At 44.6% G+C, this 20,825-nt stretch overlaps 1 protein-coding gene across 6 annotated transcripts in view; it reads left to right on the forward strand.

Moving 5' to 3' along the window:
• zzz3 (zinc finger, ZZ-type containing 3) overlaps nucleotides 1-20,825 on the forward strand; it is a 187,768-nt gene that overhangs the window by 132,518 nt on the left and 34,425 nt on the right. For all 6 annotated transcript variants that reach the window (XM_059983801.1, XM_059983806.1, XM_059983802.1 and 3 more), the window contains 3 exons: nucleotides 1,512-1,583; nucleotides 4,106-4,207; nucleotides 9,454-9,549. In XM_059983801.1, coding sequence (XP_059839784.1) covers nucleotides 1,512-1,583; nucleotides 4,106-4,207; nucleotides 9,454-9,549 — 270 coding nt within the window. The remainder of the gene's footprint in view (nucleotides 1-1,511; nucleotides 1,584-4,105; nucleotides 4,208-9,453; nucleotides 9,550-20,825) is intronic.

Consider the following 20,825-nt stretch of genomic DNA (forward strand, 5'->3'; position numbering starts at 1 on the left):
TTCAAGGAAAGGAGCATCCCTTCCTCCACCATAATGCTGCCCTGAACTGCATTTTTTGCACGTCTGCTCTTACCCCATCTTGCCGTCAACCTACCAGGGATAGGGTTGTTCTTGTCCTCACCTACCAACCTACCAGCCTCCTTGTCCAGCACATAGTTCTTTGAAATTTCCGCCACCTCCATTGGGATCCTACCACCAAGTACATCTTTCCCTCCCTCCTTTTCTGCTTTCCACAGGGATCGCTCTCTACTGGACTCTCTTGTCCATTCATCCCCTCCTGGCACTTATTCTTGCAAGCAGAACAAGTGCTTCACCTGTCCCTACACCTCCTCCCTCACTACCTTTCAGGGCCCTAAACAGTTTTTCCAGTTGAGGCGACGCTTCAGCTGTGAGTCTGTTGGGGTCATTTTCCGTGTTTGGTGCTCCCGGTGTGGCCTCCTTTATATTGGTGAGACCTGATGTAGATTTGGAGACTGCTTCACCGAGCAACTACGCTCCGACCGCCAGAACAAGCAGGATCTCCCAGTGGCCACCCATTTTAATTCCACTTCCCATTCCCATTCCCATTCCCATTCCAATATGTCCATCATGGCCTCCTCTACTGTCATGATGAAGCCACATTTAGGTTGGAGGAACATCACCTTGTATTCTGTTTGGATAGCCTCCAACCTGATGGCATGAACATTGATTTCTCAAATTTCTGGTAATGCCCTCCACCCTCTTCACTTTTTCCCATCCCCTTTTCCCTCTCTCACCTTATTTCCTTGCCAACCCATCGCCTCCCTCACCAATCAACTTCCCAGCTTTTTACTTCATCCCTCCCCCTCCAGGTTTCATCCATCACCTTGTGTTTTTCTTTCCCTCCCCCCACCTTTTAAATCTACCCTTCAGCTTTTTTTCTTCTGTCCTGGAAAAAAAGAACAACTGACTTTTTTCCATAGATGCTCCCTGGCCTGCTGCATTCCACCAGTATTTTGTGTGTGTTGCTTGGATTTCCAGCATCTGCAGATTTTCTCTTGTTTGTGATTCAACACCCTCTGCCTAAAGAAATTCCTGCTAATCTCTGTTCTAAAATGATGTCTTTGTATTCTGAGGCTGTGCCCTCTGGGACTAGACTCCCCCCACTATTGGAAAGATCCTCTCAATGTCACTCAGCAGAATTACGTCAGATTGATCTCACTGTGAAGAAACTTGCACTGGACAGAAAAATACAACATTGGTTTCCTTTCAACTATAAGAAATACTGTTTGAACCAGATTTAAGTTATTTGTTTGTGGAATGTTGTATCTGTGATAACCAAGTTAGTAGTATGTTGAGTAGGTTGTGAAGCATTGGGAAATGGCCCCATGTGCATAACAATAATTTGTACAAATATGCATGATGCTGCATTTTAAATTAAATATGGTGAGCTTATAAAGCAGAGTTAGAAAATGAAGCTTTTATTGTTTTGAATACATTGTATGAAAGGTGATATTTAAAGATTATTTGCCCCCTGTTATAAATATTTTCAGGTAATACGAGGAAGAATTTGTGATGACTCCAAATCGGAAACGTTTAACCAGCTATGGAGTGTAGAAGAACAGGTGAGTTTTCGATTCACAGGACACATGGGAGCATAATGCACATGAAGCCAGGGCACTGAGCGCAATGGTAGTGTCGCATCTAGCATAAGGCTACTACAGTGCCAGCAGCTCAGCTTCAATTTCTAGCATTGTCTGTAAAGAGTTTGTACATTTTTCCCATGACTGCATGGGTTTCCTTCATGTCTCCGGTTTTCTTCCACATTCCAAATTTATACGGTTTAGGTTTAGCAAACTGTGGGCATACCTTGTTGACGCCAGAAGCCTGGCAGCATTTGCAGGCTGTTCCCAGCTCATCCCTAACTTTTGACAATTTTTGTGAGATGTGGCCAGGATATCTGATACCTTCCTCTGTGAAATCCATTCTGTTTTCTTCACTACCTTTGACCAGCAACTACTGAGGTTGATTTAACCACCCATCTTTTTGCCTCACTATGTCAGTACTATCTGCATCATCACTATGCTTCATCTGAGCCTGGTGAAGGTTCCCGGCCTGAAACATTAACTGTTTACTCCCTTCCATAGCTGCTGCCTGACTGACTGAATTCCCTCAGCATTTTATAAGACCGTAAAACATTGGAGCAGATAAGTACCACTCAACTTCACTATTTCATCATGGCTGATTGATTATCCTTTTCAACCCCATTCTCCTGCCTTCTCCCCTTAACTTTTGATGCCCTGACTAATCAAGAGCCTATCCCCTTCCACTTTAAATATACCCAATGCCGTGGCCTGTGTGGCAATGGATTCCACAAGTTCCATACCCTTGGCAAAAGAAATTCCTCCTCACCTCTGTTCTAAATGGATATCCTTCTATCCTGAGGCTATGCCCTCTGATCCTAGACTCCCCGACTATCAGAAACATCCTCTCCGTATTCACTCTATTTTGGCCTTTTAGGTTTCAATGAGATCCCCACCCCCCCATCTAAACTTCAGCGAGTACAGGTCCAGAGCCGTCAAGCGCTCCTCATAAGTTAATCCTTTCATTCCCAGAATCATTCTCTTGAATCTCCTCTGGATACTTTCCAATGCCAGCACATAATTTCTTAGATAAGGGACCCCAAACTGTTCGCAGTACTGAAGGTTGGTCTGACCAATACCTTATAAAGACTCAGCAGTATATCCTTGCTTTTATATTTCTAGTCCTCTTGAAATGAATGTTAAAATTGCATTTGCCTTTCTTACCATCAACTATACGTTAACCTTAGGGATCCAGCCTGAGGACTTCCAAGTCCCTTAGCACCTATGATTTTTGAATTTTTTCCCCTTCTACCAAAAAGCATGACCATACATTTTCCTACACTATACTCCATCTGCTACTTCTTTGCTCATTCTCCCAATCTGTATCCTTCTACAGATTCCCTGCTTCCTCAACACAACCTGCCCTTCCTCCTATCTTCATTTTGTATGCAAACTTGGCCACAAAGCCATCAACTCTGTCATCCAAGTCATTGGCATGTAATGTGAAAAAAAGTGGTCCGAACAAAGACCCCTGAAGAACATCACTAGTTACCAACAGCCAGTTAGAAAAGGCCCCCTTTATTCCCACTCTTTGCCTTCTGCCAATCGTCTATGTTAGTATCTTTCCTGTAATACCATAAGCTCTTATCTTGTTAACCAGCCTCATGTGTGAAACTTTGCCAAAAGCCTTCTGAAAATCCAAGTGTACAATATCCACTGACTCTGCTTTGTCTATCCTGCTCGTTATATCCTCAAAGAATTCCAACAGATTTGACAGGCAGGATTTCCTCTTAAGGCAACCATGCTGACTTTGGCCTATTTCATCAAGTGCCTCCAACTACCCGATATTGTTTATGTTGTGGATGTTGTTTACTTCAATTTTCAGAAGGCCTTTGACAAGGTGCCACAATGCAACATCTCCTCGGGAACTCTGATGCGCATTTGTCTGTGTTGCTCAAGATTTCCAGCAGCTGCAGAAGTCTTTGATTCCTTCAAATATCCCCACTTTTAATTTTATACACTTCAATTAAGTCATCCCTAAACTGCATTTGTTGTAAAGAATATCATCCTCTGCTTAACCATTCTTTCCCAATGGCTAGTATTCCAACCCTAGGAATTTCCCTGCACCCTTAGAGTCATACAAAGAAGAGTCATGGAATCATAGAACATTACAGCATCAATGCAGGCCTTTTGGCCCATCTACTCCATCCAAATTATTATTCTACCTCATCCCATCAACCTGCACCTGGACCATAGCTCTCCATCCTTGTACCTATCCAAATTTCTCTTAAATGTTGAAATCAAATCTGTGTCCACCACTTCCATTGGCAGCTCGTTTCACACTTTAATCCTTAACCCATGACCTCTAGTTCTAGTGTCACCCAACCTCTGGAAAAAATCTGCTTGTATTAACCCTATCTATACCCAGATTTGCTGACCTATCCCCCTTCACTCTATTAGGAGGTCTAAGGTACACTCCCAACAGAGGGATTGTCTGTCTTTTGACAGTGCAAGACAAAAGGAAATATTCTTACAGTGAAATATCTTTTTATTGCTTTTAATAGAAAAGATTGGAGGAACTGCTTCTTAAATATCCCCCCGAAGAAGTGGAAACACGACGCTGGCAGAAAATAGCAGACAAATTGGGCAACCGTACTGCCAAGCAGGTAACTGCAAATGTAACTCTGTCGTTCTGTTAAGCATGTTGGCTTGCTTTGTTCATGTCAGAATATGTGGTGCCATTTGCAAGCTGCTCCAGCACATTTTTGGATGTCTTGATTATTAATGCAAGTGATACATTTCACTGTATGTTTCGATGTACATGTGATAAATAAATCTGAATCTGAAATCTAATTAATCTTCGATGTCAGCTTCATTGAACTCACATCACAATTGTATATTGTGTATAATGATTTATTACATGTTTAGAAATGTTCAGTATCACTTTAATCAAATAGCTGAGGCTCAATAAACTGATTAGAAAGGCTGGCTCGACAGTCAAATTGGACACACTGAAGGTTGTGGTAGAACAAATGACCCTGTGGAAAACTTTGGCATTTCCGGACAATGCTCCTCATCCTGTGCATTTTACCTTGGCTGAACAGAGGAGCACTTTTAATAATAGACTAAGAAACTGTGCTGCTCCATGAGAGGCCATTCTTACCCTCGGCCATTAGGCTTTATAGTGAATCAATCTATTGCCGGGGAAGTGATGACCCCCTTCTGTCAGACTGTTTGAAGTAACTTATCTTTATTCTATCTCCTTCTCTTCTAATATTTATATCTGTGCACTTGTAATGCTACTATGACACTGTAATTTCCTTCGGGATCAATAAAGTATCTATCTATTTATCTTTTTACCTTTGTTTATTGCAGAGGGACATGGTTATTGACTTGTCCTGTCTGCTTTATTTCAGTAGTTAGTAACAATTCTGCACCCTTTATTTCAAGTTGCTAACTTGATATAGTGAACCTATATGGGTGATATTACATAATAGTTAAAGTAGTAGATTATTGCCCCGAGATTGTGAATTCAGACACCACTTTGAAATTACCAACTGAATTTGGTGAATGATAAATTTGTGATAAGAATCTACAAACAAATAACTTGTGGAAAATGGTGGATATCTGGAGCCCTAATGGATTCACTGATCTTCATCCACCTTGATCAGAGTGGTTGGAATTCAAGCTCTTCATTGGTAAGGAACCCATGCATTCCCATATTGCTTTTTGTTGTTGCATTAAAGGTGGACAAGGAAAATGTGGACAGTGACAAGTTCAATATTTCCATAGATCCAGGTGGAAAACCTGGATCCATAACTCTTTATTTATATCGGAGAAGAAAGAAGAGAGCTTTCCATTATCAGGTCTCCAGTTCCTGCTTTAAGCCTGAACTCTCAACAGGAGCGTCACTAGATTTGCACCAATGATATAATCAGTGTGTCTCCCTGCTTTTATTTCACTTCACAACATAAATCATTTTCAGTATTTTGCGAAACAATGCAGCATCTTCTCCACCTCAGTGCTTCCACCCTATTGTTTTTAGGTCCACATTGATTACTTTACAATAAGGATTAGAATGGATTCGGTTAATTGGGGCACATCGAGACCAGTACATTTTGGCCCAATTGAACAGCTGTTCCAATTAGCCAAAGTTTCATGGAAATAGTTAAAAATATAAAAAAACAAACTGAGTAACAAATTATGTATTTAAAACAAATTAGAACTCTACCGATACTATTTTGTATTATCAAACTGTGTATCAATATACTACTAAAATTTTCATGCTCTGTTTGTGACCTCCAATTAGCGCAGATGGTGCATTACAACGGCACTCTTTTGGCTAAATCAACTTAAAATGCGCGAACTTACAGAATGCAGGCAAAGTTCAGGGTTATATATTCATTTAAAATCAACAGGGTGCCTTTCACCTGAGAGCCGATCCGCCATCATGGAAATCGGGACGCGACACCATGAGGCATGCGCATGGCCAGCCTCAGCAGCGACACCAACTGGAGCAAAAGGGCAGGGCAGCGCAGCTCTATTTCGAGCGGTCACATACTGCTGATCACCATCAGCATGTGCAGGATTGGGACAGATCTAACTGCCACCCATCAATAAGAGATCATTAAATCTTATTGTAATGACATGCTTCTCCTTCAATATTTTTATTAGTTTTTGCAGGAATACAGAGTACAAAAAGATATATATTCTAAGTCAAAAAAAAGTACCAATTACATTGTATTAAAAATACAGTTACAATCACAAAATACAATCACAATCATAAAAATTACATTAAATTGTAATATTGAAATATAAAAAATCTGGTATACAGAAAAAAAATCTAAACCCACTACCAAAGTCAGAGCTGTTAGGAAAAGCAAACAAAAGGTGGGGGGGGGGACCCCTATATAATAAAATATATTATTAGCCACCATCTGTACTTAATGGTCCCCACGATGTATAAAAGTCTTGACTAGATTCAAAAACTGAACATCGGATCTTCTCTAAATTTAAGAATAACATAACATCCCGTAACCCGTAATGACGTACTTCAAGACGCCCATAAAACCCTTTGCTGTAGTCAAAGGACAGCGGTGACGATATCACATCCATTTAGGAGAGCATCAATAACATCATCAAGAATAACAAGCTTCCTTTGGTATTACTGCTTCGTATCTTCTATCCAGCATTAGGGTAAAAAAATATGGTCAGCCTAATTATGCCACGTGGAATGAGAGGGGGGACGCCAAACATCGTCGGGAAGCGGCAAGGAAAGGGAGAGAACAAGAATTGGATGTGGCCAGGGCCGCGCAACTCCAGGATCAAAGAGTCAGGACAAAAAAGATGAGAGAGGAGGAGAGGCATGCATGTCTCCAGAATGACAACAACTGACATAGGAGGAGGAGAGAGGAAGAGACAAAGGAGCTGAGAAATGCACGTCTCCAAGATCAGAGACAAAGAACAAACAGCAGAAGAGATGAAGAGACGGCGCATGAAAGGACTGCACATCTCCAGAATGACAATGAGAGGCACAAGGGTGACAGATCAACCAGAAACATTGCCATCAGAAGTGTCCTTCGTTAAACGAGGAGGAGCTGTATTTGCCTTGCTACGAGTCGTTCTTCTTTAATAAACTGGTTTTTATTCTTCGATTTCCAAAGCAAAGCAATATCAGCAGCATTAAGGAAAATTTAATGTTCATTTTGGTCACATCAGACTGCACTACCTTTCTCTCAAAGGGTGCCCCAATGGGTCACCCTGTTGTCTAGTTAATTCCTAATACTTATTAATAAAGGATTTTCTAACAACCACGCAAGTGCACGCAACTGACATTAGTTAGAAACTTTTGGCAAGTCTCCTGCCCCAAATAAGTGGCTAGCATCCCCCAAAATTGAAGAAAATTGCACCTGTTTTCAATTAGTTTCTGTTCTTTAAGAGTTGTCCTAAATAACCGCCTGTCCCAATTTACCGGAATCCATTGTATTTTCTATATTATATAATAGCTATGGATAGATCTTTGGACAATAGATATTTTGGGTGGATAGTGGTTTCTCAAGGAAGAGATGGAAAATTCTTCCCCATATCTTTGCCAATGTTTACCTACCCCTTAGCCATCACCAATAATGGAATTGTCTGTTTATATTCAATGCAGTGTAAAGTTATTCTGCTTAAATTGCATTTCTCTGCAATGCCACAGATTGGGCACCATGGTAGCACAGTGGTTAGCATGATGGATTACAGTTCAGGGCGTTCCAGAATTCAGAGTTACATTCCGGTGCTGTTCTGTAAGGAGACCCTGTATGTCTTCCCCATGGAATATGTGCATTTTCCCCGGGTGCTCAATTTCCTCTTACAGTCCAAAGATGTACTGGGTAGGTTAATTGGTCATTATAAATTGTCCCATGATTAGGTTAAGGTTAATCAAGGTTGTGGGGTTGCTGGGGTGACATGCCTCCAAGGACTAAATAAAATAAAAATATTTTACAAGAACTTGATTGGCTGTAATGGTTGTGAAAGCTACTGCACAAATGGACACAAGTGCTACACCTGCCCTTACACTTCCTCCCTCACTATCATTCAGGGCCCCAGACAGTCCTTCCAGGTGAGGTGACACTTCACCTGTGAATCAGCTGCTGTGATATACTGTGTCCAGTGCTCTCGGTGTGGTCTTTTACATATTGGTGAGACGTGACGCAGACTGGGGGACCGTTTTGCTGAACACCTATACTGTGTCCGCCAGAGAAAGCAGGATCTCCCAGTGGTCACTCATTTTAATTCCACGTCCCATTCCCATTCTGATATGTCTATCCATGGCCTCCTCTACTGTCAAGATGAAGCCACACTCAGGTTGGAGGAACAACACCTTATATACCAGCTGGGCAGCCTCCAACCTGATGGCATGAACATTGACTTCTCTAACTTCTGTTAATGCCCCTCCTCCCCTTCTTACCCCATCCCTGACATATTTAGTTTTTCCCCCTCCTCCCTTTTTTTCTCTCTTTCTGCCCATCACTCTGCCTGTTCTCCATCTCCCTCTGGTGCTCTCCTCCCCCTTTCTTTCTCCCTAGGCCTCCCGTCTCATGATCCTTTCCCTTCTCCAGCTCTGTATCACTTTTGCCAATCACCTTTCCAGCTCTCAGCTTCACACCACCCCCTCCAGTCTTCTCCTATCATTTTGCATTTTCCCTTCCCCCTCCTACACTCAAATCTTTTACTATTTTTCCTTTCAGTTAGTCCAGACGAAGGGTCTCAGCCCGAAACTTCGACAGTGCTTCTCCCTATAGATGCTGCCTGGCCTGCTGCATTCCACCAGTACTTTGTGTGTGTGTTGCTTGAATTTCCAGCATCTGCAGATTTCCTCGTGTTTGCACAAATGGAATTCATTCTGTATGAATGTTGCATTGTGATGATGTTTTTATATGTGGCAGAGTGTATGTGAGCACTTCATTATAAGATTTAAGGAAAAACAGGCAAAGTGGGGTTTTTTTACCCAACAATCCATAAGACATGGAAGCAGAATTAGGCGATTCAGTGCATTAAGCCTGTTCACCATTCCATTATGCCTGATGTATTATACCCACCAAACTGTTCTCCTGCCTTCTCACCATAACCTTTGTTGTCCTCACAAATCAAGAACTTCTCTTTCAATATAGCCAAAGACTTGGCCTGCTCAGCCACTTATGGCAATGAATTCCACAGATTCAGTGCCCAATGGCTAAAGAAATTCCTCTTCATCTCCATTCTAGACAGATGTCTTATTCTGAGGCTGTGTCCTCTGGTTCTAGACTCCCCCACTTTAGGAAACATCTCTCCAAGGCCACTCTATCTAGGCCTTTCAATATTCGAAATTTTAGTCTTTCTACATTATAGTGAACTATTAAATTTTTCTGTCTGTTTTCTTGTTATCCAGGTTGCCAGCAGGGTGCAGAAATATTTTATTAAGTTGGCTAAAGCTGGGATCCCTATTCCAGGAAGAACTCCAAATGTGTACCTGCATTCAAAAAAGGTATTGTAGTTGTGTGCATATTATTAACTAGATAAAGCATGGCATCACATTTCTCTTCCTGGTTATGCTTTTAAAAAAGGGTTTATTGTATTGGTTTATTATCGTCACATGTACCAAGATACAATGAAGATTCTTACAAACTGTTCATACAGATTAGATCATTACACAGTATTTTGAGGAAGAACAAGGTCAAACAAGGTTCAGCAAGGTAGCATAGTGGTTAGCACAACACCTTACAGTACCAGCAACCTGGGTTCTATTCCCGCCACTGTCTGTAAGAAGTTTGTACGTTCTCCTTGTGGCTGCATGGTTTTCCTCCCACCTTCCAAAGACGCACTGGTTGGTAGGTTAATTGGTCATTGTAAGTTGTCCTGTGAATGCTTGGTGGTGTGGCTCAAAGGGCTGGAAGGGTCTTTTCTGCACTGAATTTCAATAAACAATAACAGAATGCAGAAGAAAGCATAGAAGTTACAGAGCAAGTACAGTGGAGGTAATTAAAATACAAGATGATGACGAGATTATGAAATCAAGAGTCCATCATACTGTACAAGAGGTCCTTTCAAGAGTCTGATAACAATGGGATAGAAGCTGTCTTTGAGCCTCATGGTATATGCTTTCATGTTTTTATATCTTCTTCCTTCAGTTCAGTTCAGTTTCAGTTTATTGTTATTTGGAAACCACAAATGCAGTGCAGTTAAAAAATGAGACAACGTTCCTCCAGAATGATATCACAAAAGCACATGACAAAATAGACTACACCAGAAAATCCACATAATGTTTGACAATCCCCAATCCAGCGTCCAGAGAGGCTGCTGCGTATTAATATTGCGCTACCATCTTAGCACGTTTCCCGGAAAGGAGCTCCAAACCCACCAGACAAAACAAGACCAAAAACTAAAGCTACAAGACCTGCACAAAACCATATAGTTACAACAGTGCAAACAATACCATAGTTGATAAAAAAAAAACAGACCATGGGCACAGTAAAAATAATCCAAAGATGTTAAAAGACTGTAAGTTTGAAAGAAACCACCACACAGTTTCCACAAGCCCTCAGGGTCCCAATAGACTCATCATCCCACGCAGGCAGCAGAAGGGAATACCCCAGCTATGGACTTCCACGGCGCCGCCCAACTCAGCCTCGCGGACGCAGCACACAATGAAAGCTCCGTCAGACCCAGCCTCGCGCAGACAGCACATAGTGAAAGCACCCCGACCATCCCCTCCTGCACAGCTTCTTCGAGCACCATCCTCTGCCAAGCGTATTAAGATGCCCCTGCCAAAGGCCACTGGCAATGCGACCCTGAGGACTGGGGGCCTGTTCTTCTCAGCAGAGACCCGGACCTCACAGCAGCAGCAGCAACGAAGGGGGCCTTCCTGGAGATTACCAGATGTTCCTTCGTCCTCCCTCGTCCGTTTTTCATCAGATTAGGATTGCGCACGGCAGCCCGCTTAACAAATAACAGTTATCGGCTCCGGAGTGGCCGCTGCAAGCTCAGGAATCATCCTGATGGCAGAGGGGAGAAGAGAGAATGTCCATTGTGACTGGGATCTTAGATTATGTTGGCTACTTTACTGAGACAGTGGAAAGTATAGACAGAGTCCATAGAGAGAGGCTGGTTTTTGTGATGTGCTGAGTTGTGTTCACAATTCTCTGCAGTCACAGGCAGAGCAGTTGCCTTGCGAGGTGGTTATGCATCCAGATGCAATACTTTCTATGGTGCATTGATTAAAAATTGGTAAGAGTCGACAGGGTTTGTCCTTTTCCAGATTCTTTGACCTTAGCTCAGAGTTCCTGAGTTTAGCTGGGGTGGAAGATCCTCAACAGATACTGTTGCTGAGATTTTGCCATTTGTCCATTAGAGGGAGTGCTTGTGCAATTCTGACTTGAAGAGCTGTTTCACGGAAACTGTAATTGATTTGTTTTTTTGTTTATTATTTTTTCCTTCTCTCTTCTAGATTATGAACTGCTGCTGCTAAGTTAACAAATTTCACATCACATGCAGGTGATAATAAACCTGATCCTGATTCTGACGATTCAGAATCAGGTTTATTATCACTGACAGATATCAGTAGGTGTGTTGTTTTGCGGTAGCAATACAGAGCGCCAATGGAACTTAGTGGTTAGTGTAACATTATTATGGCTCGGAGCATCAGTTCAACCCCAGTGTCCTCAGTAAGGAGTTTGTAGATCCTCCCCATGGAATGCATGGGTTTTCTCCGGATGCTCTGGTTTCTTCCCACAGTCCAAAGACATACAGGTTAGTAGGTTATAATTTGTCCTGTGATTAGGCTAGGGTTAGATCAGGGGTTGCTGGGGCATCTTGACTGAAAGGGCCAGAAGACTTATTCTGCACTGTATCTCTAAATAAAAATAAAATACATTTTAAAACTTATAAGTTACAGCGAAAGAGAAGATAAGAAGTGCAAAACAGTGAGCAAAAGTAAAGTAGTGTTCATGGGTTCGTGGCTCATTCAGATATCTGGAGAAGGTGTTTCTAGAGTGTTGAGTGTTTTTTCAAAGATTGATGGTGGCAAACTCATTACCGTCATACTGTCCTGTCAATGTAATGTGAGTTAGTGTTAATTCAGTATAACATAGGGAAGTGACACAACTTTACTATAATTGGTAATAAGAGAGAGAAATGAGATGAGATCTTTTTTGTGAGATGACTGAGTTATTTTGGTTCTGGCAAGCACAACTCTGAAGTATGATGGAGGCAGAGTTAATAAGCAATTTTCACAAGGATTGCTGCTTGGAGATATAAAGCCCAAGGAGAGGTTGGACAGAATTGCATTGTTTTCTCTGGAACATTGGGAGGCTGAGGGAAGACCTGATAGAAGCATATAAAATTATGAGAGACATTGATAAGCTAGGTAGTCAGTCTTTTTCCCATAGCTAGAGGACATAGATTTAGATACAAAAACCTGAAAGCATTTATCACCAGACTCAAGGACAACTTCTGTTCCACTGTCCCAGAATATTGAGTATTTCCCTATATAATAAGGTGGACTCCTGACCTCACAGTCCACCTCATTGTGACCTTGCATCTTATTGTCTACCTGCACTACACTTTCTCTGTAACTGTAGCAGTTAATGCTGTATTCTGCATTGTACCTTGTACTACATCAGTGCACTGCTGAAACGAGTTGCTCCGTATGGATGGTGTGCAAGATGTTTTTCACTCTGTCTCAGTACATGTGACAGTAGTAAGTCAATTTACCAATTTTAAGGTGGGGGGAGCATTTAAAGGAAATGTGTGGTGTAATTTTATTGCAGGTGTCTGGAATACACAACTGGGTGCATGGGGAATCTGAAGCGATGTAGCATTTAAGAAGCTTTTTAGATAGGGGCATGAACATGTAAGGTATGGAGAGATATGGATTGTTGAAAGCAGACCAGTAAGTTTCATTAATGTGGAAACATGGCCTGAAAGGGCTGGCGCCTATACTGTACTGTTCCATGTTCAATGTACAAGGGTCAGGACAATGGGATGAATGAATAGCTCTTCGTAAAATTTGCCGTTAGATGTTTTGGACTGGAAGCTTCAAGAACCTAAAATTTCCCAAACTACTTGATGTAGAGATATTACTAATGGTATATGGTCAAATCATATTTTCTACACATGCACTGTAAAAAATGTATAAAGCAAGCATTATCAGCATTGTATTGCAAGAGATATATTTCTAATTTTATCACATTGGCATTGTGAAGCTTAAAGTATGAGGTAATGAAGCCTTTATTCATGACTGACAATTGTTAATGAAAGTTGTGATTTTCAGTGTGGCAGGTTTTGATTTTATGTAAAAGATGAAGTGCGGGTCTCACTAAGGAAACTTTAAACTGCGAGGAATGCCACCTTTTCCAGAGATTGGGTGAGACTAGAACTACTGGTCATAAGGGTGAAATGTGGAATATTTTAGGGAAACCTGTGGAGGGGGGACTTTTGGTGCAAGTATGGACCAAGCTGCCAGCAGAAATGGTAGATGTGGGATTGATTGTACCATTTATGAGAAATTTGGATAAATACTTAGAAGGCAGGGTTATAGGGAGCTATCGTATAGGATCAGGGGTTCCCAACCTGTGATCCATGGACCTTTTAGTTAACGGTAGGAGTCCATGGCATAAAAAAGTTTGGGAAACCCTGGTCCAGATACAGTTGATGGGACTAAGCAGAATAACCGTTTGGTACAGACTAGATAGGTCAAGGGCCTGTTCTGTGCTATAGTACTCTATGACTCAAATTAACTTGAGTACTGCAAAGACTAAAATTTAGAGTATCGTTCAGATTAGATGTTAAACAGAAGCCAGGATTTGCAAGTATTAAGAGAGCTTTGTTAATGGGCCAGAGTAGCATAAATGGTTGAGGAAAAGCATATATTCTGATGTTCCAATGTAAAGTTGGTGTGCATCAGTTTCTGCAGAATTCGTCATTTTGCCAAATGTTCCAGACCCCTATGGGCTAGTAGTGGACTTCATTCTGGATTTGCTTAATATGGGTTATTTTACTTCAGATAAGTTTAAGCAAGACCATAGATAGAAATAACTTCAAATTGCCCCAAATTATTAATGTTTAATGGAGCAATACAACCCTACTCTCAATTACTGTGCTTCTCAGAAGTATGAAGGGTGCTTCAGGGAGTAATGTGATACATGGTATTGTGGCGACCCATTTCCTGGCACATCCGAACCGACTCACAATTAGATAGCCTACGGGGGTTTGCGAGCACAGAGCTTTGGAGCCTCTGCGCCATGGGGGGCAGGTTGAGGGAGGCTTAAAAGTGAGGCTGAAGATTTCGAATAAAGTTTTTTCCTTCGACTGCAGTTACCGACTCTGTGTCGTAATTTTAGCGCTGCGTGTAGCACACCGCTACAATTGGTGACCCCGACAGTCCAAACGATTTTCGGACCAGAAATGACCGACGCCGCCTCTGTTCATGCGGTTTCGTTGTAACTGCCGGGTTTCTGGACACAGCGCGCGAACCTATGGTTCCAGCAAGCCGAAGCCCAATTCCACGTTCGCCAGATCGCCTCAGAAGACTCCCGCTACTACTACGTGGTGAGCTCCCTCGACCAGAACACAGCGGCCCAGGTCGCGGAGTTCGTACAGTGGCCCCCGGCAGACGGCAAGTACACAGAATTCAAAGCCCTGCTCCTCAGGACTTTCGGACTCTCACGGCGCGAGCGGGCTGTCCGTTTACTGCACCTGGATGGCTTGGGCGACAGACCTCCATCGGCTTTAATGAATGAGATGTTGTCTCTCGCCGACGAACACACACCCTGCCTCATGTTTGAGCAGGCATTCCTGGAGCAGCTGCCCGAGGACATACGCCTGCTGCTGTCCGACGCGGATTTCAGTGACCCCCGGAAGGTGGCAGCCTGGGCGGACTTGCTGTGGAACGCCAAAAAGGTGAGCGGGGCGTCCGTCGCACAGATCTCCCAGCCACGCTCCCGGCAGCAAACCAGTCCAGGCCCGGCCGCAGAGCCCGCCAACCCCCGGCCCAATGAACACTGGTGCTTCTACCACCAGCGGTGGGGCGCAGAAGCCCGCCGTTGTCGCCCGCCCTGCAAGTCCCCGGGAAATGCCAGGGCCAGCCGCCGCTGATGGCTACGGCGGCTGGCCATCGGGATAGCCTCCTGTATGTGTGGGATAGAAGGTCGGGACGCCGGTTTTTGGTCGATACTGGGGCTGAGATCAGCGTTTTACCCCCGACGAGTTACGACACCCGCAGCAGGACACCGGGTCCCCCCCTGAGGGCCGTGAATGGCAGCACAGTAAGGACCTATGGCACCCGTCAGGTGCAGCTACAGTTCGGCTCCAGCCAGTTCACGTGGGACTTCACACTGGCCGCCGTAGCCCAACCGCTTCTGGGTGTGGATTTTTTGCGGGCTCACAGCCTACTGGTCGACCTGCCCAGGAAGAGACTGGTCCACGCCGAGACCGTTCAGACGTTCTTCCTGGGTGCAGCCCAGTTGCCAGCCCCTCACCTCGGCTCCATCACGCTGTCCGACAACGACTTCACCAGGGTCCTGGCGGATTTCCCGTCGGTTTTGGCACCGCAGTTCACAGCGGCCATGCCCAGGCACGGCGTACAGCACCACATCCCGACCCAGGGACCACCCCTCCACGCCCGCGCTCGGCGGCTTCCCCCGGACAAGCTCCGACTGGCGAAGGAGGAGTTCCAGAGGATGGAGGAATTGGGGATCATCCGGCGGTCCGACAGCCCATGGGCCTCCCCCCTGCACATGATGCCCAAAGCGACGGGGGGCTGGAGACTGTGCGGCGACTACCGCAGGCTGAACGAGGCTACCACACCGGACCGCTACCCTGTGCCGCACATTCAGGACTTTGCAGCAAACCTGCACGGCGCACGGATCTTCTCCAAGGTAGACCTTGTCCGAGGGTACCATCAAATCCTGATGCATCCTGATGACATCCCCAAAACGGCTCTCATCACCCCGTTTGGCCTTTTCGAGTTCCTCCGCATGCCGTTCGGCCTGAAGAATGCCGCACAGACGTTCCAGCGGTTAATGGACGCGGTGGGACGGGACCTGGACTTCGCATTCATCTATTTGGATGACATCCTCATAGCCAGCAGCAGTCATCAGGAGCATCTGTCCCACCTCCGTCAACTCTGCGCCCGACTGAGTGAGTACGGTCTTACAATCAACCCCGCCAAATGCCAGTTCGGACTCGATACCATTGACTTCCTGGGCCACAGGATTACTAAAGACGCGGCAACCCCTCTGCCCGCTAAGGTAGATGCGGTCCGCCTCTTTCCCCGACCCACCACAATCAAAGGCCTTCAGGAATTCGTAGGTATGGTCAATTTCTACCGCCGCTTCCTCCCTTCAGCTGCCCGGATCATGCGCCCCCTGTTCGTCCTGATGTCAGGTCCGAGCAAGGACATTACCTGGGATGAGGAGTCCGCCACCGCTTTCGTTCAAACGAAGGAAGCTTTGGCGAACGCCGCGATGCTAGTACATCCCAGAATGGACGCCCCTACCGCCCTCACAGTGGACGCATCAAACACGGCAGTCGGTGGGGTGCTGGAGCAACTCATCGCAGGTCGCTGGCAACCCCTGGCGTTTTTCAGCAAACACCTGCGACCACCCGAGCTCAAATACAGTGCTTTCGACCGGGAATTGTTGGCGCTCTACCTGGCAATCCGGCATTTCAGGTACTTCCTAGAAGGTCGGCCCTTCACCACGTTCACGGACCACAAACCGCTTACCTTTGCGTTTACGAAAGCGTCCGACCCCTGGTCGTCCTGCCAGCAACGCCACCTGTCCTACATCTCTGAATACACGATGGATGTCCGGCACGTCTCGGGTAAGGACAATGTCGTGGCGGATGCGCGCTCTCGCCCTACTGTTCATGCCCTTTCCCAAAGGGTAGACTTTGAGGCACTGGCAGAGGCGCAGCAGGCGGATGAGGAGATTCCGAGTTACAGAACCGCAGTCTCCAGTTTGCAGCTCCAGGACCTCCCCGTGGGCCCGGGTGAGAGGACCCTACTCTGTGACGTCGCCACCGGCCAGCCCCGTCCCGTCGTCCTGACAGCCTGGCGGCGCCGCGTTTTCAACTCCATTCATAACTTGGCGCATCCCTCCATCCGGACAACTGTCCGGATGGTTTCCAGCAGGTTCGTTTGGCACGGACTCCGCAAACAGGTCAGTGAATGGGCCAAAACGTGCATGCACTGCCAGACGGCCAAGGTGCAGCGGCACACCAAAGCCCCACCGCAGCAGTTCCATCCCGCCCACTGGCGTTTCGACCACATTCATGTGGATATTGTGGGTCCCCTGCCAGTGTCGCGCGGAGCGTGGCACCTCCTGACTATCGTGGACTGGTTCACAAGATGGCCAGAGGAGGTCCCGCTCACCGACACCACCTCCGAATCTTGCGCCCGAGCCCTGGTCGCCACCTGGATATCTCGCTTTGGTGTACCAGCCCACATTACCTCCGACAGAGGCGCCCAGTTCACCTCCAGCCTGTGGTCAGCTATGGCCAGCCTTTTGGGGACTCAGCTGCACCACACCACTGCCTACCACCCACAGTCGAACGGGCTAGTGGAGCGTTTCCACCGTCACCTGAAGTCGGCCCTCATGGCCCGCCTGCGAGGAGCCAACTGGGCGGACGAGCTTCCCTGGGTCCTACTCGGCATCCGCACTGCGCCCAAGGACGACCTGCACGCCTCGTCGGCTGAGTTGGTATACTGGTCATCCCCGGGGAGTTCCTACCAGCCCCAAGGGGGCAAGAGGAAGATCCCGCAGCAGTCCTGGGCAGACTACGCGAGAAGCTCGGTAACCTGGCCCCCATACCCACTTCACAGCACGGGCGGCACCCGACCTGCGTACCCAAAGACCTACAGAACTGTAAGTTTGTGTTTGTACGAAGGGGCGGGCATCGGCCACCGCTGCAGCGGCCATACGAGGGGCCGTTTATGGTGCTCCGGAACAACGGGTCCACGTTCGTGCTGGACATTGGGGGGAAAGAGGAGGTTTTCACGGTGGACTGCCTCAAACCGGCCCATGTAGACCTGGCGTAACCGGCCGAGTTTTCGGCACCTCGGTGCAGAGGCCGACCTCCCAAGCAGGTTCTGGCCCAGACTGTGGACATTGGGGGGTGTATCGCCGGTTCTGGGGGGGGGGTTATGTGGCGACCCATTTCCTGGCACATCCGAACCGACTCACAATTAGATAGCCTACGGGGGTTTGCGAGCACAGAGCTTTGGAGCCTCTGCGCCATGGGGGGCAGGTTGAGGGAGGCTTAAGAGTGAGGCTGAAGATTTCGAATAAAGTTTTTTCCTTCGACTGCAGTTACCGACTCTGTGTCGTAATTTTAGCGCTGCGTGTAGCACACCGCTACAGTATATTCTTAATTATCTTCTGATTCAGGTTGCTTAGAGTAAGAATCACACAAGGTCAGAGCGGATTTCGATCTTAACTAGTTTCCGCATCTGACCACATGACCTCTCTGGAATGGAGCATGCAGGCATCCTGCTCCTGATGCTTTTCAGTGTCTCATTTCAGGAGGGTTGATGTTGAGAACACATGAGAGAATTTGGTTCAAGTTAAAGTTTATTACAGTCGTTCAATGATACACTTGTATTTAGCCAAACAAAGCACTGTTACCCTGGGTGCAAAATGCAGTACATATAGTCACATGCAGCACAAATAATGATCCAGCAAATACTGTCACTAAATAGTATTAGTAGAAGTCTCTGAGTGGCAGGGGGACGTCACGTGATGACGTAGGATCGAGACGTGGAAATCTAGCTCTCCCGTAAAAAACTAGTAAAATAATGTTTAAGTGAAGAAAAGTTAGTAAATACCTTCTTAAAAATTACTTATAAAGTACTCAGGATTGTCTTAAGATATGCCTCCTAAACAGAAGCAGAAGAAAACTACTACTTTGAAGACAACACAAGTTGGAAAAGAATCAAGGCCGGCCGCCATGAAAGAGCCTTGGGCTCAAGTGCAATTTACCTCCGGCGATACAGAACAGGAAACTGCAGCAACATCAACCGTTTCCAAAAAAAAAAGAGCAACAGGAATTGAACATGCGTGAAGGAAGGGGCATGCGCAAACCAAACTACAAATCCCAGCTATGATCGGAACTGAAAGTGAAAGTGAATATGAGGTGGAATCAGATTCTCTGGATAAATCAGACAAAGATGAAGAGACGAAGATCTACAGGAAGAGGTTGGAGGTGATTTGGAGACATAAACAAAACTTTGGTGCAAATAATGCATAAATTAAAAGCATTAAAAGTAATAAAAATGATATTAACAATATGAAGATTATGTTTGATAAAATGATGAAAAGACAGGACAAGATGGACAAGAAAATTAAAAACTTGGAAGAAACAACTGGAGACACCATTGATAGAGTGAATAAAATGGAAGATAATATTTCTGCCTGGACATTAGAAAGAAAATGGTTGCTGGAAAAAGTGGATGTACTTGAAAATTTTAGCAGACGAAATAATATTAAGATTGTTGAACTTAAAGAAGGTTTAGAGGGAGAGGATCCAATAAATTTTTTTCAAAAATGGATTCCAGAAATTTTGGAAATAGAAGAAGGAACCCAGTTAATTGAAATTGAAAGGGCTCACAGAGCCTTAAGACCAAGACCTCAAGTTGATCAAAACCCACGATCAATCTTGATAAAATGCTTAAGATATCAAGATAAAGAAAAGATCCTGAAGGAGGCTGCCCAATGTGCCAGAAAGAGAAATGGGCCATTGATGATGGAAGGGAAAATAGATCTTTTCTATCCTGATATAAGTTATGACCTTTTGAAGAGAAAGAAGGAATTTAACCCAGCGAAAAATGTTTTATGGGGAAAAAGGTTATAAATTTATATTACGTCACCCGGCAACCCTGATAATTTTTTTGGATGACGGAAAAAGAATATTTTTTACTGATTATCGGGATGCGGAAGAATTTGCACAAGAACTCCCAAATGTTCGCTAACCACAGCCAAAGATTTAAAAGTGAAATGGATTAAAGATGAAGACGGACAGTGAATGGAGTTGATGGATGTTTAAGGACAGAAGAATATTTAAATATATTCTTAATTATATGATACAGGGAGAGAAAGGTAAAAATTTGAGAAATATTAATCGAGAGTAGTGATATTATTTTTCCTTTCTTATATATACTTTTTTATGTTACGGGGGAGCTGGGGGAACTGGATCGATTGCTAAGGGACTCATGTGTAATCATGGCGATTGCCATGACCCGTACAACGGAGGGGGGTAATGCTGTTTTTTTTATTCACAACATTAGTAGGGGGGTACTTCGTTATTTTTTTCTTTATAATCTATTTTTCTTTTATCTTTCTTTCTTTGCCTGGACAATTGGGGGGGTGGGGGGGAGATACATAGCAACATGGAGAATTTTACAAAGATTCCCCAAGGTACTATGAAAGTTGAAAGGTTAGGTATTACTATAGATTGGAGTAACCCTGTTAAAAATAATGACTAATTTACTGAATTTTTAAAGTTTTAATGTTAATGGGCTTAATGGACCGGTGAAAAGAAAAAGAATTTTAACATACATTAAGAAAATGAAAATAGATATAGCTTTTTTACAAGAAACATACTTAACAGAGATAGAACATCAGAAAGTAAAGCGAGATTAGGTCGGAAATGTTACTGCAGCTTCATTTAATTCAAAGGCGAGGGGAGTTGCAATTTTGGTTAATAAAACTTTACCAATTAAAATACAAAATGTATTAATTGATTCTGCAGGGAGATATGTAATTATAC

Source organism: Hypanus sabinus, chromosome 11, assembly GCF_030144855.1.
Source record: "Hypanus sabinus isolate sHypSab1 chromosome 11, sHypSab1.hap1, whole genome shotgun sequence".
In the NCBI taxonomy this organism is placed as follows: domain Eukaryota; kingdom Metazoa; phylum Chordata; class Chondrichthyes; order Myliobatiformes; family Dasyatidae; genus Hypanus; species Hypanus sabinus.